Source organism: Vollenhovia emeryi, unplaced genomic scaffold (assembly GCF_000949405.1).
Source record: "Vollenhovia emeryi isolate VEMERY1.0 unplaced genomic scaffold, V.emery_V1.0 DF939244.1, whole genome shotgun sequence".
Classification (NCBI taxonomy): domain Eukaryota; kingdom Metazoa; phylum Arthropoda; class Insecta; order Hymenoptera; family Formicidae; genus Vollenhovia; species Vollenhovia emeryi.
This window is the reverse complement of record NW_011967122.1, coordinates 342,790-355,477: the sequence shown is the minus strand read 5'-3', so window position 1 is coordinate 355,477 and position 12,688 is coordinate 342,790. Positions and strand designations below refer to the sequence as shown.

Here is a 12,688-nt window from a genome sequence, read left to right as displayed (position 1 = left end):
TCCTTCCGCGTAAAATTGTTCAATTATGAAAATGGGCCCGTGCCGCGCGGATAATTTATGCCGGCGCCCGCGGCGGCGGAGAGGTGTTATCATTCAGAGGACAGCGCGGGAGAGACACTAATGGTCGGCGAATTTTTTATGTTGGTCGCCAAGAGGCCGAGACTTTAATGCCAGTGGCTGCTTTCTAAGTGATTCTTTGGAACAAGATGTCACCGACTTTTTCTACACCTCGATACCTCGTCGCTATCAACGTCTCGAATTGCTTCGATTCTGCAATCGTTGCGACGAGAGAATAATTTTTGGTCGAATTCCGCGGCCGAGCGGCTGTATCAGCCGCGCGCTCCGCTCAGCCAAAGGATTAATTACGACGCTTCTTTCGCAAGACGGAGGAAGTCACGTTTTGATGGATTACTCTTACGGGTTTTCCCGTTACCGAAATTGTGAGGCTCCACGCCATGTTCAATCAATTTCGTAAACGCGCGCTCGAACCTCCGGCTAACGCGTAATCATCGCGGCACACAATCGATAAATCGCCACCGATGGAAAATCACTCCCTGCCTCTCGCCGGGGTGATGACTGATAGCCCATTTGCGCGAATCAAAGGATGCCCGAGCTCGTTTCTGCGCGTTGCTGATACCGTTTCTTGCATCGCGCAGCTCGGAGTTTTTCTACGCGGCGTAATGCCAAGTGTTCGAGTAGCAAATGCAGATACCGTGTACTCGTCCAGTCGATTGCTATGTCGGTTGCTTATCACGTTTTATTCCGGTAGCCGTGGTAAAATGTCAGTTCGCAAACACGCGCTTTGAGATCTTCAGCCCGCCCAGTCACTCGAGATAACTGCTAGTGAAATCGTCTCACAACAAATTTTCCGAGTACAATTGACGATGACATTTTTAACAATAAGACGATGATTGTCACATGAACAGCTACCAATTTATGAGCGATATATTGTGAGCAGGGTTGGGTAGTGTCTAGTTAAAAAGATAAAAGTTCAGTTCAAAGTTAAATAATTTTAACTTAACTTAGTTACATTATAAACTGTTAACTTTTAACTTACCTTTCTTAAAATTAGCCATGCCATAAACAAAGCGTCGCGGGACGCCGCGCGCCTATACCTGGCAGTTCCTACGTTATTAATATATAAAATGGATAATTATTTCCGTGAATTAAATAAATAAACAGTTATCAATTTATGCGAAATTATAATTATTAATATTATCATTGCAAGGCTTAATTAAAATTCTTGCGTCAAATGTCTCTTATGGATTTAATTCATCGACTTTTTCTCAACTTGTCGATTTGACGTCGATTGTCTTTCCCGGAAGATCCTTTCCCACGAATCTTGAAAGCAATCGGAGACCGAGACTTAGGGAGACTGCCTGTTATATATTTAGACAAATTACTTGATCTAGGCGGGGATAATGCGTATGGGAGTGCGCTGATAGATTATAATTTTTGTCCCATTTGCCGCCGAGATTGTCCGATCGTGTTGCGCTTATATTCAGAAGCTGCGATGCAGCAAACGTGGTATCATGTGGGTTTCACAAGGTGGCCTCTCGACGTGGGAGTCGCCATCGGCCTTCGGTCGCGCTTCTCCCGCGGCTAGATCGCATCCGCGATAGAAACGTCGTTGAATGTTAACGGCGGCACCCGAAAGTCCTTTCGAAGCGAGTCGCGCGCGAGCACGGGGAGATAGATACGAATTTCTCGATGTCGAAACACCACTCGGCGCGGCGAGAGAAGCTCGACCTGTGTGGCGAGAGGAGATCTCGCGCACGCAGAGTACGAATTAGCTATTTGCTACGGTACCGCGTTCCTTTGGCACTTTAACCTCCTTATTCTTTTAGCTGGCAGGCATCCGCCGGCTCCCGCATTCAGAAATCACTGGTGCTTCGGCTTCGCTGCCGGCCTCGTATTATCGAAATTGCCTAGCGCGAACGTTACTCCCTAGTAATTCTAATAATTCAATCTCCAGCCCCAAACGGACTTCAATTACTATCAGCTGCGCTGCAAACGAGATAGCGAAATACGTTTCTAGCACGTTTCAACGACGGATCATTTTTGTCCTCGTAATGGTCTCGACAGTCCAGACGTTGCAAAGCCGGGGTGGATAAAATTACGGGGAGAAGCTCTATATTTCCATAAAATAAATCTTAAACTATACATTATCTATGTATGTATAATATTTCGCGTGTGATTAAATTTACCAACGTCGGTTACGACAGTCTCCTTAAACTTTTACTCCTATTTCCCTCGAGTGGCTCAGGTGGCACGTTCTACTACAGTGCGCGATATGATTATTCCACTCTTTTCTTCTCTTTTTTTTTCGCGACTGCGATGAAGAATGGATAGCGCAGAGGATGAAGGGTGGACGTCTAGCCGAGTGTAGGAATAAAAGGAGAAGGCGCGGTAGAGGTGGAGGCGACCAAAGGAAGTGCCACGGAACAAAGAACAAAAGTGGGCGAATTCCCACTCGGTTGAGATAAAAAGGGGGAGGGGGAGACGGAGGGGCGAGACTGTGAAAGAAGGAATCGGAGAGAAGCGGAGGAAGATCGTGGCTGCCCCCGCTATGGTCTTGCAAGATATTCGCGGACTAATTGAATTTACGAGCTCGCCGGACCGGCCGACGGCGACGCGACGTAGAGGTCGGGTCGGTCTTTGGTCCAGTTTCGGCGCACCATTAGTGCGGCTGTGTGTCGCGGTGGCGACAATCGTAATTCACGATTATCGTATTTCACGATTGCACGACAAACAGCCGAAAACTTGCTTGTCGCATACGTGACCGCGATATTTGATACGATACCAGGTGTACGCTCTCCTTCGTACGTCGTTTGGAATCTCGCCCACCGTGGCGTCATCGATGAATTCTCGATGGCTCGGTATTCCCATGAGAAAACACGCCGCTTCGCGCGCTCAGGCGGTTTTTCGCTTGAGCCGATTCGGCTAGCGGGTGACATCGATCTGTTTGCAAATACTTGGAGAACGCCTTTCACACTTGGACCTACGGTCACTTTATCTTTCTAGCTTGCGATTTTGTTACTTTTCGGGAGAAATAATTTCTCTCATAGATTGTTATTGTTACCCAGTGGACACCAAGTAAAGCCAACGGCACACGATACTATTTTTCCCTACTGGATTGCTTACGAGAGCCAATCAGGACGCAGGGTTTGAGATCAGGTGACTTAGGGCTAAATCCTGATTGGCTCTCGTAAGCAATCCAGTAGGAAATATCGTATCGTGTGCCGTTGGCTTTACTTGGTGTCCACTGGGTAACAATAACAATCTAAAACAGAAATTATTTCTACCGAAAAATAAATGTATAAGCTGGAAAGATAAAATGACCGTAAGTCCAAGTATCAAAGGCGGTCTCCAAGCATTTGCAAACAGATCGATGGATTGCTGGACTACTGGATTGCTTATGAGAGCCAATCAGGATGCAGAGTTTGAGATCAGGTGACTTAGGGCTAAATCCTGATTGGCTCTCGTAAGCAATCCAGTAGGAAATATAGTATCGTATGCCGTTGGCTTAATAGTTTCATAACATTAATCTTATAATTTTCTACTCAATAATATTTACATTGACAACATCAGTGATTTTTATTGACCGTATCTGGCAATTTTAATAATACAGAAAATTTATTGCGAAAAATATTACCCCAGCCAGGGTTTGAACCTGGATCTCCCTTCTCTCTAGGCGGGCGTCTCAACCAATTCGACCACCGAGGCATAAGGCAAATTTTCTGTATTATTAAAATTGCCAGATACGGTCAATAAAAATCACTGATGTTGTCAATTACTGCTGGCGACTTTTAAGAATATTCTCATTAGTTATTTACATTTACATTGCTGAGGCGGAAATTATAATATTGATGTTATGCAACTGCTACGAGGTGTTTACTGGGTAGACATTCTTGCCAGACATGTTAACTTTGCTTTTTCCGTGTATCTGACGCGTCAATGAATTTTCGGTCTTGTATACTTTAATATGATTATATGCAGATTAATCGACAATATCGCTTGTATAATTAAACGAAGGGAGTCTATATGTTGCGTTACTCGTGAATTTTTATCGACGCCTGTACCTTTTCGCAATACGTAACTCGGTCCCCGGACGTGCTGGAGATCGGTTCAATGGAACGAAACCGGTCTTCGTTTGTTCGTGAACTCGCACCGGTAACCGGTATAACTAACCTCCCTTAACGACTAAAGCGCGAATATCAAAGAAAAACGATGCGACAAGTTAGTTCTCTCTCTCTTTTTCTCTTCCATTTATGTCTATTTTTATGGATTTATTTTTATATAAATGGATTTTTTATAAAATATAACATTTACACTCTAATTATTAAAAGGAGGAAATGCCAATACATTTAAACAAAAAATAAAAAATAATCGGTGATAAAAAGTAGCCTTTGCTTTGATAAATATGATGATTTAATAAATTCCTTATTACAAATGTCCTTGAAAAGTCCATTTACAGTCGAACTGTTTCGTGATAGTTTATAACGTTTATTGCGGAAACAGATGGCTTTGTGCAGCTGTTTAATGCACCTTCTTAATAGCGGTAAGAAACGAGCTGCATTAGGAAAAGAGGATCGTCAATGGAAAGCGCGCTTGTGTCTCGCCATAAAGGCGTCCGTTGAAAAAATGCCGGCACTTTTTAACGTTTTTCCCCGGTAGTTCAAAGCCGGTATAACTTTCTGTTTCTGTCTCTCACGTTCCTCTCTCCCCTTGCAGGTTTTCAGAATCGTAACGTGACGAGCGTATACTCTCTTTTTTTTTCGTTCTCGCTCGCTACTCCTTTTTCTCCCGCTATCATCCCCCGCGAGAGCTTTCCTGACATTAAAACTGCCGTGGCGAGCCGTGGCAATGTTCTTACAAAAGCGACAAATGGAAAGCGTCTCGGTTGTTAAGCGCTCGCGTTAATGTTAATAACGATGATGGATACGCGACGAGGGAGCTAAAGGCGGATAGAGAATGAAGGACCAGTCGGGGGCTGGCAAGGAGGAGCTGGTGCCTCTCCATTGGTGGTATGTAATTAGGAGAGACATCATTACGCCACCAATTAACAGAGCTTTTGACTCGCCGCGAAAATTAATGAGCGCGCGATGAATGCCGCGACGCGACGTCGCGTAGAAAATGCCGCGATTTCGCTGGATCTCCGCGCGCAGAACGGAGTGTAAAATAACGCTACGATTTTTATGCAATATGATTCTTGTTTGCGAACACATGTGAGAACTAAAACAAAACTTTTAAGGAAAATTGATCAACGTTTAAGTTTCCAACGAGGTTTCAAAGGAAACTGACTGGCAATATGTAGGAAATAAGAATATCATTATTATCATCTACTATAAAATTATGTTTGTCGATAATTGCTTATAGTGAATAGTCAGTAGCCATTAATACGCCATTTTTTACAATGTATTTATGTATTCACGAAGCTAGTGACATTTATTTGATTTTTTATGGTACATTATTGCCAATGGCACTTTTTTTTCATACCATTATCAGAGCACAATTTAATTTTCGGTTTCTGCATATGACACTCCCGAAAAGTCAATCAGTGGATTAATCACTGAAAGCAGTGAATATCACTGATTCGCAGTTATAAAGTTGTGAATAATTCAGTGCTATACTTATAATTGTTTTCAGTGATAGTGGACCGATTGACTTTTAGAGAGCACAAGAAAATGATTGAATTATTGACTAATTATTATATGTGCGTATGTTTATTTTGAGTATATAAAAAAATTCGCTATTCACAACATTTGACACTTATCAGAGCTTATTTATTTATATTGTATAAAACTCAAAGGGACGATATTTAATATTGTATACCGCGCTCTGGGTGTCTCTTTCGTTTTTCACAAATTTATTCTTGTTTTTGAGAGGTAACAGCTGACGCGTACCGTTTTATTCACGTGTACTTTTGAATATAAATAATTTCGGGCAACTTACTCGAATGCAATAAATAACTACTGACGTGCTTATTACGCTCCAAGAAGTAAACATAAAGTTTAGATGAGAGCCGAGATGATATCAACGCCAAGTTGGCATCAACTTTCAGTCTGCGACACATTGCTTCCTGTTTGTTTCGCAGTATGTGAATCATACGGGACAGGTCGACGTATCGGACGATCATCAGGCCCCGTGTAATAAAGGACGAAGACTCCTAATTGCGGTTTAATGACCTCATCATCCGGTCCATTCCACGAAAGTACGTCGCTTCGTACACTCATTTACGCACTTCCCTTTTTGTTTAAGATCAAATTCGCCAAGTCAAGCGAAATTCTGCAGAATACAACCGAGGCAAATCATTGCCACTCCATTCTACACTTCTCAATTTGAACATTCGGAACGTTGTTACATTGTTATCGCATGTAATATTTAGTTTTTTAAAAGCACAATCAGCAAGTACTGCACAGAAGAAATAAAATTTTTAGCTTCATTTTTGTTTATATATCATTGTTTTTACATAAACTAATAACAAAAATAAAATAAAATACAACGATGGAAAATGAGAATTATGTTGCATTTGATGCAAATATATGTACAATACTATAAACATATAATATAAGTATAACAAAGTATTCATTATATCTTAAATATTTATCTTATAAAGTCAAGCTGATTTCGCGTTCGCAAAAATTCGAACTACTTGAAAGTAATTTAAAGTGGACTTGATCGTACAAGAAAATTTATTACCATAGATTTATGTAATATGATAACAAGGGAACATTATTTTCCCGATTGTATCACCAATTACCAAATATATCGTATACTTTCGAGAACAGCTGAAGCTTGAAAATAATTGGATCGGTACAATTAGAGAGTACACTCATTCCTGAATTTCTTTCCACACTTTTTCTACTCGTCGCTATTTCTTCGGTTTCTTCTTCGGGTGAGGAATGAAGGAGAGGACTCTTATCCCTCTATATATGTATATGTGTATAAAGGAACTGAATGTGTCTTGTTCTAAATAAGCTGACTCAGCAATGCCAATAAAATTTAACAAGGTCCGCATTTACGGAATCTTTGCTTCTCTCCTTTCGTATCTTCTATATATTGTGTACAAATACACACACGTTATTCTATTTTAATCAAGAATATACAATGATATTTATTATATATATTTTCTTTCTTTTGTATGATTATTCTTTATGTTCATTCGCCGATTCTTTTCTATCGTAACTATTAACAAATCGAACGAGAACATAACTTACTTAGTCTTAAAAAGTTGTATTTGGTGAAAGTCGGCTTGGTATTAACAGAACGTTATTGCGACAGAAATTTTATGTCGCTGAGTTACATCGTGAAATTTTGAAGAAGTTTTTAATTTTGGTAAAAGAAATCGCGGAGACTCGCAATTTTTTCTTTCTAAAATTTAGCCTACATTCTTTCGAGTCGTTGTATTTCTAATTGCACACAATTTTTCTTTCTATTTTGTTCTCTTTACCCTGTAAACATAATCGACAATCACGTCTGACGAAATCATTATCGTACTTTTCTATGGAATCGGCACATATTCGAACAAATTGCAACTGTCATAGACGTGTCGTGTCGTGTTCTACGCGTTATTCTGCACGTGTACCGTCGGCTCACTCGCTTGCAACTTCTCGCTTCTTATTTCACACAAGAGAAAAAAAAACACCGAGAAAATGATCGTGCTTGGTCGATTCGCAGATTGCTAATCGTAGATCCGTCTGGGAACCAGTTTCTTCGCGTACGACGAACGTCTTTTTATCGAAGTCTGGACGCGGCGCTCATCTTCGCCCAATTATTGATCCGTCAAAGGCATTCGAAAGTTATGCGACAACCTGTAGTGATTTATTCTCTCACATTATCGACATATTCGGACACTTTGATTAAACCACTCCTCTACGAGACGCGATCGGCAATTTTTCTTCGACTTGTTTACTATAAAACCACTTTGAAGTATGGAAATTATAATACTTAAGTCTTTAGTTCGATAGCAGAGCAGTCTACACTTTTTCATCATGTCAGAATATTCAAACAATTTTCGAATCGTATTTTCCGATAATAGGAGGAAAGTTCTCTTTATGAAATAGGATCGTATCGTAAGAAATAACATTACGCTCTTAAATGTGCCGAGAAGATGAATAGTCAATTTTAATATAAGTTAGATGAATTATATATAATCCGCACGATCATTAATTTATTCAAAATGTATTACCTTCATGGTGATCTATTTTTAAGTCTGCGATAATATATGACCTCATACACAATTCTCTGAAGAATAATAAAAGCACAATTTGAATGCCCTGGTTCTACACACTTCTAACTTGCTCTACAACGTACCGGCACGGCTAGATCGATCCTCGCATTAATCATGTGCGTTGCCGAAAGAAAGTAATCAGTGCTGCTTGTTGAGCGTGTTTTCAATTAAACGTGGTAAATTGCCGCTTGCTTCATTTACAATTAAGCGCGCTTCTTAAGGTTCGGGAGATGACGACCGGGTTACACATTTGCAATCAATGTCGATAATAACACAGCGTAAAGCTCTAGCTGCGCGATCTTAATGGGCTTTATGCACCGTTGTTGCTTCATCAACCTCCCACTGTAATTGTAAATGAATCCCTAATTCATTCAAATCGTTCTGCGCGCGCGCGTGATGCGCGTGTTTCTTGCTCGCTAACAAGAATCTCTAATAGAAATAGATATTCTGAGAAAGTCCCGGGTGCCTTACCCGCGGCGCGTTTCATGATGAAAACTTGTGATGCTCCTACAATCGTTATTCATCCTACGTTGATAGATTCAGATACACACGAGGGCGGACGCTTTTCATAATTTATGATTCATATCACTCGCTTATCGAATGTGTTGCACGGGAATATCATAAGACGGAACGAGAGTGCATCAGCGGAAAGATCACTTTACATATTAGAGTAGAAAAGGAGCATTGTTCGGTATTTAAATCAGTTCAAGTAAAAATTTAAATCTGCTTATTTTCACAAAATTCTTGTAATCTGTTCTCAAAACGTGTGAACGCTCAAGATTTTTTTTCATTCTGTCGCTAATGCATTTTTCTCCGTGACTGTTATTTATTTTCAAGGTTGTATTCTTTAATTTTCTTTAGCATCTCTCGTATCGCTGTTTAAGCACATTTTACTTAAAAGTTGTAAAGATTAACTCGAACAGATTGAAAATTTCTTGTTGCCATTTCTTTTCGTTCTATTGCTAATGCATTTTTCTCCGTGACTGTGTTTTTCTTTCATGGTTACATTCTCTAATTTTCTTTAGCATCTCTCGTATCGCTGCTAAAGCAAATTTTACTTAAAAATAGTAAAGATTAAATAGTATCGAACAGATTGAAAATTTTTTATCAATCTATCGTTGATGCATTTTTCTCCGCGACTGTTTTTTTTTCAAAGTTATATTCTCTAATTTTCTTTAGCATCTCTCGTATCGCTGCTTACGTGAATTTTACTTAAATGTTGTGAAGATTAAATCGTATCGAACAGATTGAAAATTCCTTGTTGCCATTCCTGACGATGTATCTGTTACTCAATAAGAGATGTAGAATGGCGTGGATCGGAGAAATCATTCCAACGCGATAAGGAAAATAATGTAATAATTTTACATTAGTTAATAACTCGATAATTAAGTCGATTGGTGTTGCGCGCGGAATATTGACAATTGAAATTTGAAGTAGGCTGGACATATTCGAATATCGGCTATCGCACACGTGAGGACTCTGATACCTAGCGGCACGGACCGTACGTGAGCGTACGTCGACACGTACGTGCCGTTAAGAAACTTCCTTATTCGGATCGTCGTGCCGCTGTCACGTGCAAACCATCCGGTCGACATTGTTGCATTCTTTCGCCGAGTCTTTCGCCGAGTCCTTCGCCGAGCGTTTCGTCGAACGGTCGGCTCTCAGAACTTCTCGCCGAAGAATATTTCCAGTTGAGAGAAATCGCTACGTGTTCGCGATTTTATCCGGTTGGCGTAGTGCAGAATGGAACGGGAGCGTATTTTTCCGCGCGAGGATGCGTTGCGTTCACGCGATTGCAAAATGGTGCGATCCGTAATGCGAGTCTTTTCGCGGCGCCGAAGCGACGGAGATGCGGAACTGCCTAGCTTTGTCGCTATTTTTATGACGGGTCTCTCGTACATTTCAATATTATATTCAGTTGCAAGTTGCAACTCATAGAGGCCGAAACCAGAAGAGATGAAGAAACAGCGTAGACATTCGCAGGTTTTCTCACGTGTCTAAAGATTAACTCGTATTATGCGCGAGGTCCCATCATTACAGGCGATTACACAAAATAAATATGTCAAAGATCCCTGGAATGACCGTAATCGTAAATCAGTAATCTTAAAGGTGGGCTCCCGAGCAGCTCGATCATTAATCTATGTCATTAATAATTAAGCACATTAGTGTGGCGCGAAACGCTGATGATCAGCTCCCGAATTGCAAGGTGTACTCCGATCCGATTTCTGCATGCCGATCGATCGGTTGGTGCTCGATTAAAAAGAGAGCCGCGTAATCGAGATAAGTGGAGCTACTTTATAATAAGAGGGCACACTTTTGGCTTCGGCGATCATAGGTGTTGGTACCTGCCGTTGTCCGTCGTGAAATATAGAGATACGTCGGTATCGCCATTGCGGTAACGTATAATTTCACGATATATCGTGCTAATTAATCGCACTCCATTCCTGAGCCAATCCTCTCGATTTAACAATGTAACGTCTCAGGTGCGACAGCCGACTCGACAGCACTGTCAGGACGGTGGGAACGATCTTTATTTCGTGAGCATTCTAGATATCTGTTGGTTAAAGAGTTTTACGTCGACTATTTTGCGCTAAAGAGAATCAGGGACATATTAAGCGCATAAAGAACTGTTCAAAAGATACAATCGAATCGCCACGAAGAAGTTAAGATACACGGTCGTTTAACGGATTGTAAATTTCTGGGGTGTTCTTTTATCTTGAGAAATAATTGCTGCACTCACAATATTATAGGCTCGGCGACGCGCCGGAATGTTTAAGCGAAGATAAAAATGAATGAGCGACCGTGTTGCTTGTCCCTAAGTCATGTTTGTCGCATTTGGAACCGCTTTCCATATTCTCCCGGCAAAATTGCTCTCGCGCCAGACCACACAACGGCCGCGATGATAATTCCTATATTGGATAATGGGCCGATTTAGCAAAAGACCTGCCAGCCCACGTTGCTCACGACAGCGTAATAGATAACACGATACAGAATGATAACGCTAGACGTCGCAATAATTTAACCCCCTTTATAATAGCGTAACTGCGTATCGTTCGTCATTATCGTCTAGCTTATCTCGCGGAATGCAGACTGGAAATTCGCTGAAATACAGTTAAACAAAGCGGGGCAATCAAGATCAGTGTATCCGTATTCGCAAATTACTGCCACGTACACGTTACATGATGTTCTTCTCCGCGACATACGAGCCGCAAGTATAATCAACTTTGCGAAAAATATAGTCAGCAGTTCACAAATGAGACACGTATCTATCTTCGACGACAATCTTTTTTCCTCTTTCAAAAAAAAACGTATGCAATTCGCATTTTATTAAATATTCGATACGAGTTACGTTACACGCGGTGCAACTCGTATTTATGCGATACGCACAATCGAAAGTCAATAGTTTGGTACTTTATATATTGAATATCTTACTTGTATAATATTAATATAATGCTAATATAAAGATATGTAACATCTTTTTACATTTTATATTAAATTTGCAATATATCTTATTGTTTATGTATCAGTAAAACTCTTTAAAGTACATGCAAACATTAACCGATATAAAATAACAATCGTAGTTGAGGTTGTGTTGCAAATGTTAAACAATTAATACAAATGTAATAAAAAATATAAAGACGAAAGTAATTTGAGTAAACTACTCGGAGAGAATTTTCTTTTAAATTTTATGCTGAAATCATGTGATCGTGGGACAACGTGGCATTTTGTAGACCTTTGTGAGAATTGTTTGAAATTTTACTATACGTTTTGCTAGTAAAATGCATGGTAAAATTTCAAAAAACTCTCGTAAAATTCTCCGTAATGCCGTGTTGTTCCGCGATTACATGATTTTCAGGGTAAATTTTAAGAAAATATTCTCTCCGTGTACTTTCAACGATCTATTTCTTAATGAATATCAAATACAGATATTCTATGGACCGAAAATCTGGCCCGTCGGCCATCTACCTTGATTAAAAGATGTTTACTTTAAATTTGAAATGAATTACAAAGTAAAATTGTCGATACATCGTAATAAGTAACAATATTCTAAATTTTGCGTGTTTCTTAAGGAACACTTTTATTCGCACGCGTACCGAAGTACTTGTCTGTCCCGACAAATCGGCTATGCGGCTAATGCACGGTCAGTACGGATAATAGCTCTGCCGCTTCGATTTTAGTTTCTACAGCGCTTCAGGTGGCTAGCGCAAACGTAGTTTATATTTGCTTACTCACACCGCTGCCGATCGCTGCCGATATTACCACGCTGAGCGGTAGGTGGCCCGGGATAGCTCCATGCCGCGGTTCACGTCCATTTGCCGTATAACTTCCCGAGCGAGCCGATCCATCGGCCGATGAGTGTAATCAGCAGCTGGACCCCGTCCCGCCCGTGGTAGACGTGTTCTCGTGGCTGGCGCGCTTTTTAGTCGCATACCCGACGTCGTTATCGATATCATT

At 40.6% G+C, this 12,688-nt stretch overlaps 1 protein-coding gene across 8 annotated transcripts in view; it reads left to right on the top strand.

Annotated features, from left to right (window-relative positions):
• The window catches only part of LOC105560031 (UPF0489 protein C5orf22 homolog), a 223,042-nt gene that overhangs the window by 36,571 nt on the left and 173,783 nt on the right, over positions 1-12,688 (top strand). The window contains exon 4 of one of the 8 annotated variants that reach the window (XM_012008765.1): positions 6,262-6,911. The exons of the other annotated variants lie outside the window; for them this stretch is intronic. Coding sequence (XP_011864155.1) covers positions 6,262-6,388 — 127 coding nt within the window. The 3' untranslated portion in view covers positions 6,389-6,911. Of the gene's footprint in view, positions 1-6,261; positions 6,912-12,688 lie in introns of those variants that run through there. 8 annotated transcript variants of the gene reach the window in all.